This window comes from Neoarius graeffei, chromosome 18 (assembly GCF_027579695.1).
Source record: "Neoarius graeffei isolate fNeoGra1 chromosome 18, fNeoGra1.pri, whole genome shotgun sequence".
Taxonomy (NCBI): Eukaryota; Metazoa; Chordata; class Actinopteri; order Siluriformes; family Ariidae; genus Neoarius; species Neoarius graeffei.
In genome coordinates this window covers 30,303,936-30,309,935 of record NC_083586.1, presented here as the reverse complement: position 1 = coordinate 30,309,935, position 6,000 = coordinate 30,303,936, and the positions used below count along the sequence as shown (strand labels likewise).

The window sequence follows — 6,000 nt, the reverse complement described above, 5'->3', positions numbered from 1 at the left end:
TATATATATATATATATTGCACAAATTGCACATTGGCCAAGAATAGTTCTATTGCACATTTGAGTTTATTATTATTAATCACAATAATAATACTAATTATATTATTATTGTGATTTGTAACACTACAGGGGCCGAGAAAGGGTTAACCTCTCGCTGTTGGTACTCACGTGACTGTCGCTGCATTGTGATTGGACGGAAGCCCGTGACGTCGTCCAATCAAATGTCGCTTCCAGTTTCAAATCTCATTCAGTCGGTTGTTTTGAATAGAGGTGCGTTGTGTCGGTTGGTGTGTGAGTGTGGAGCCGCTGGCTGGGTCTGAGAGGAAAATGGCGGACGAGTCTGCTGTTAAAGTGTGTGTTCGGGTCCGACCCTTTATAAAACGGTAAGAGCGACGCTTGTCTTGTGATTATTTAATGGTTTATTCGGTAGTTACGCGGGTTCAGTCTGAGTTTCTCCCCTGGCCTGGCTGCTCCTCATCACTCAGCCCGGGGGCTCCAGGGAGCCGGTTATTCACGCCGGCTTTATTATTCTCTCTGCTTTCTTCACTCCGAATGTGTCGGTGATTTAAGCTATGGGGTGTTTTCAGTCCTTTATTTTCCGATTAGAAGTCTGTGGGGGCGGTGGAGGGGGTTTGCTGCTCAACCAAGAAAACCAGCTCCTGTTTCAGGCTACAATTATCGACACCTTAACGATCTTTTCGATATTGCAAAAGTAGAAAAGACTTTCAATACGTAAACTGTGCATGAATCATTACTCAGACTAACACTGGGGGGGGGAAGGAGTTGATTACTTAGTGTATCAGATCACGTGACCCTTTTGTCCACAATTATCGACACCTTAACGATATTTTCGGGATTGGAAAAGTAGAAAAGACTTTCAGTACGTAAACTGTGCATGAATCGTTACTCAGACTAACACTGGGGGGAAGGAGTTGATTACTTAGTGTATCAGATCACGTGACCCCTTTGTCCACAATTATCGACATCCAGATTTTTTTATATGGGTATGTGGTATTAAGTTAACAAAATAGTTTTTATTTAAAATTTGTTTTATATAGACTTGTATTTAGTGCAAAATATCTTTATTTTTAGAGATAATGAGATGAGATATATATATATATATATATATATATATATATATATATATATATATATATATATATATAAAAATAAACCTATATGGATGTCTGTTTATGTAAATGAAGTAATTCTAATGTTTGTAAACAAATGAACTGAATGTTTAACCTGCTTCAAAATCTTTTTGTTCCACTTTCTACCCGCTTTCTAAGTATTTTCATAGATCACATTTTGTTAATCATTCGTTGTTTGTATTAATTTCTAGTTTTGTAGTTTTACCAATAAATGTCAACAAGGAATTGACATTGTAACCACATGAAAATCCAGGTCAAAGGTCACGTCTCATTCCTCGAGCCAAAATATAAAATGTCTACTGATATTGTAATATGTGGTGGATATTTACAACTAACTGCAAAAAAAAAAAGAATTTAATTCTGGTCTAATTCTGTTTTATTGCAATGGGATCAGAAAAAAAATTATAAATCGCAGCACTTTTTTTTTTTTTTTTTTTTTGTTGTTTAAGTACTTCATCCACTTCAACAATGTTACACAAAGCTCGATCCATAACAGTTGTAAATGTCACTTAATTCCACAGGGTGTCGATAATGGTGGACACCGGTGAAAGTGATCACTATTATCGACACCTCATGTGACTTCTCAAATGTGCGTTTAGATACAAAATGGTGACTGTCAAATGAAAGAGTCAGAAAGAAAGTAGGTTTCGACAAGGAGATCATGAAATATCGGTGAATTTGATCAGTAAAAACATGTCCATGATCTTTACACCATGCTTACCTGCGATGATTGATTGATAACATCCAGGTTTTTCCTCAAATTGCTGCTCGTGTTGAAAAAAATTCCATCTCGGGTAATGAACTGTGTCATCAGACGACAAGATCAAATGGTGAGGTGGGTCTTCCGGTTGATTGATTAACCAATAATAACTTGTAGCTGAAACTCACCTTTTGTTTATTAGTAAATCTGCAAAGGCCGCCACTCTATAAGGTCGGCACAACAGAGTAAAAACTCTGCTCATGTGACGTCGGGAAACTGCCGGTGGTTTTTGAGTGACGGGAAAGCAGTCAGGCTCTCTCTCTTCTTTTTTTTTTTAAAGATTTTTTTTGGGCTTTTTGCACCTTTATTGGATAGGACAGTGTAGAGACAGGAAATGAGCGGGAGAGAGAGAGACGGGAAGGGATTGGGAAATGACCTCGGGCCGGAATCGAACCCGGGTCGCCCGCATTCATGGTATGGCGCCTTAACCACCTGAGCCACGACGCCCCCATGGCTCGCTCTCTCTCTCTTCTAATTGGTTTCTGACTGGATTACTTGTGAATATCAGTCAGAACTTCTACAGGGATGTTCTCTAGCTCTCATTGTTTCTGATGAAGTTTCAGCAAAATTTTCCATTTGTTAGTGTTGATGTTATGATTCATGGGAGACTTTGAAGTGAGTTTTCATAGCTTTACCTACTTATTTTTTCAAGTCAAACTGACTTGCGTGAATAAATAACTATTTTAGAATATAACTGTCATTGGGGGCGCCGTAGCTCAGTCGACTAAGGCGCCATACCATAAACCCCGGGACCCGGGTTGGATTCCGACCCGAGGTCATTTCCCGATCCCTCCCCGTCTCTCTCTCCAGCTCATTTCCTGTCTCTACACTGTCCTATCCAATAAAGGTGAGGGGAAAAAAAAGCCACCCCCACCCCCCAAAAAAAATAACTGTCATTGTTTTGATGAAAAATATTGAGATCTTAGTGGTCGGAATGAGATTTAAAAAAAAAACAAAACCAGAAACGTGAGTGTCAATTTCAGTTCAATTAATTGTAACCGTTTATTGGATGTGACTCTGTTTTTTTGAGGTTCGCATTGAAAGATGTGTGAATATTAATCTAAATGATCATTTATAATCTTTCATATAAACACTCAGTCCCTACTTAGAAATAATACAGAGCATAAAGAGGGTATTAGAAATCTTTTATTACTTTATTTTGATACAGAACGTTAGATGTGAATGACCTTTCAGTGCTTATTAATGCAGATTCTATAATTAACACTGATTTCTGCTTCTTTGTGATTTGTATAAACGAGAGTTAAAGGAACAGTCCACCGTACTTCCATAATGAAATATGCTCTTATCTGAATTGAGACGAGCTGCTCCGTACCTCTCCGAGCTTTGCGCGACCTCCCAGTCAGTCAGACGCGCTGTCACTCCTGTTAGCAATGTAGCTAGGCTCAGCATGGCCAATGGTATTTTTTGGGGCTGTAGTTAGATGCGACCAAACTCTTCCGCGTTTTTCCTGTTTACATAGGTTTATATGACCAGTGATATGAAACAAGTTCAGTTACACAAATTGAAACGTAGCGATTTTCTATGCTATGGGAAGTCCGCACTATAATGACAGGCGTACTAACACCTTCTGCACGCTTCGGCAGCACATTGATATCTGAGTTCCGTATCAATGCGCTGCCGAAGCGCGCAGAAGGTGTTAGTACGCCTGTAACTGTACGCCTAACTTTCATTATGGAAGTACGGTGGACTGTTCCTTTAAGATCAGCTTTATATTGCACAAATAAAGCCATTTGGTGAAACTTTGAAGAACAGAGTGTACCGATTTAACGTTTTTACCTAATTAGCATCATTAATACTATTTTTAAATACTAATTTGCATAATTTGTTTTGACTAACTTTTCAGACTTTGTATTCAGTATACAGCCGTCTATGTGCTGCCAATTTCCATGTAAATATCTTGAGTTATAAGAAAAAAAAATTGATCTCATTGGTTAATGAGGCCCATTTTGGACCATGTGATCCTCATGCAGAATATTACAGCTGATTTCTAAAAATTAAGCTGTTTTTCAATCTTTGATTTGTAATATCTCAAGAGCAGATGAACGTATGTTAATTCTGTAAAGTATGTTCTGAGCTCACTGAGAGCAGTTTGGATTGAATGTGAGTTTTCACCTGCTATGCCTACAGTTATAAAATTTTATTTTTTTAAATCTTAGAGAGGAAGCGGATAATGCAGAGCCTGTACAGCTGCACTGGAAGGCTGACAAACAGGCTATACATCAGATTGACGATGATGGCAATATGACCAAAAGTTTCAGTTTTGGTAAGTAACTAGCATGGAGTTGGAATCACGAACTTTGAAACTGGATATCTTGGGTAACTTCTTATTTACTTCAATCTTCAGACAGGGTTTTTAGTGCAGAAGAATCCACCAAGCAGCTCTATAACGACATCGCCAAACCCCTGGTGGTGTCCACTGTAGAAGGATACAATGGTAAGTTTGTCAGTTAGGCCATGAAGTATGTGATGTACAGTATGGCGTATATTGAGCGTGTAGTTTGACCACAATACTCCTTCTCTTCACCCTTCAGGAACTATATTTGCGTATGGGCAGACTTCCTCTGGAAAGACTTTTACAATGATGGGCAGTGAGCACAACCCTGGCGTGATCCCTCTTGCCATGGCGGACGTTTTTCATACGATCAAAAATGTACGGGGTTCTAGCAAAACAGGACCGATTTTAGTAACGTAACTGATCCGAGTTTTTAACAAAGTCCACTTGAATCACTACCATGTCGTGTTGTTGATCTTTCCAGTGTCCGAAGAAAGAGTTTCTTCTGCGTGTGAGCTATATGGAAATTTATAACGAAACAGTTACAGATCTCCTGTGCGATAGCTGGAAAAGAAAACCTCTGGAAATCCGTGAAGGCAACTACGTAAGTATTCACTTGTTTTCGTCTGCGTTTTGAATATGCAACATCGAATAACGACCGTTTGTTTATTACACTGGCAGAAAAACGTCTACGTGGCTGATTTGACGGAAGAGCTGGTGACCTCGCCGAATCAAGCGCTGGCCTGGATCCAGAAAGGAGAAAGTAATGTGGTGGTTTTAATAAACCTAAATAAGAAATTAATCAGAACAGGGCATGGTGGACAAAGTACCCAACTTCAAAGTACAGATCCCACTGATCAAATGTTACTCTGATACAAGTGAAAGTTGTCCAGTCAACTTTTTACTTAAGTTAAAGTCCTGAAGTAGTTGCTTTTAAAAATACTTAAGTATTAAACGTACACTTTCTGTCAACGCACTGTTGTATTATTGCCACAACGCTTACAAAACCTGCTTCTGAAGCAGCTGACTGGATTATTTTGTGAATTCACAAAATGAACGCATGCTGTGCATCATGGTGGTTTAACGTTAAGCTAGCTAGTCAGTGAAACTCCACCTGACATGCTAGCAAACTCTTTTCAAACTCGAAATCATATTGGGTAGCTAACGCTACTAGAAAAGAAACATTTCTACATTCTGTTTATTTGGCAAGATTATGCTAAACATATTTCTGAAAGGACTTTAGATAAGTTAATGTTATTCATGTTAGCGTAACTCCGTGTTTACATGCTAACTAACATTGTTCGAGTTAACTAGCTATGTGTTAACGTTAGCCGTGGACAAGGCTACGGCAACTTGGCGGGCAAATCCATAGAAAGTCATTTGACTAACCAGACTGCATAGCTATTGCAACGTTATCGCTAGCTCTAAAAGCACAGACAACTTCATTACAAGCTTTCTCTTGGAATAAAATATGCTTCCGCAGGTTGGATGGTGAGTTTTTGTAGGCCGTGATGTGGTTCGTTTTCGGCAAATGTTTAAAACGAAACGAATCTTTAATCCTTTCAGAAAACTGAAACATGGGTTCTGGGTAAAGCCATGAGTGCGTTCATTCCCCAGAAGAGCCGCCTCCTTCATTCTGCCATCAACTGATCGTGTTAAATAACGCTGCTGAGAAATCACTGAACTTAATTTTATACAGTCTATGGACGTGACGTGACCCTAGTGATTACTGATCGGCTGTCTCAGGGTCACCTGCGAAAAATCCATCACGTTTTAGAAAAGAAAAAAACATCCACT

General features: G+C 39.0%; 1 protein-coding gene across 4 annotated transcripts in view; it reads left to right on the top strand.

Annotated features, from left to right (window-relative positions):
• The first annotated feature begins 261 nt into the window (after positions 1-261).
• The window catches only part of cenpe (centromere protein E), an 83,047-nt gene continuing 77,308 nt past the window's right edge, over positions 262-6,000 (top strand). For all 4 annotated transcript variants that reach the window (XM_060898664.1, XM_060898663.1, XM_060898662.1 and 1 more), the window contains exons 1-6: positions 262-382; positions 4,088-4,194; positions 4,276-4,365; positions 4,463-4,581; positions 4,688-4,807; positions 4,885-4,966. In XM_060898664.1, the coding sequence (XP_060754647.1) occupies positions 327-382; positions 4,088-4,194; positions 4,276-4,365; positions 4,463-4,581; positions 4,688-4,807; positions 4,885-4,966 (574 nt within the window). In that variant the 5' untranslated portion in view covers positions 262-326. The remainder of the gene's footprint in view (positions 383-4,087; positions 4,195-4,275; positions 4,366-4,462; positions 4,582-4,687; positions 4,808-4,884; positions 4,967-6,000) is intronic.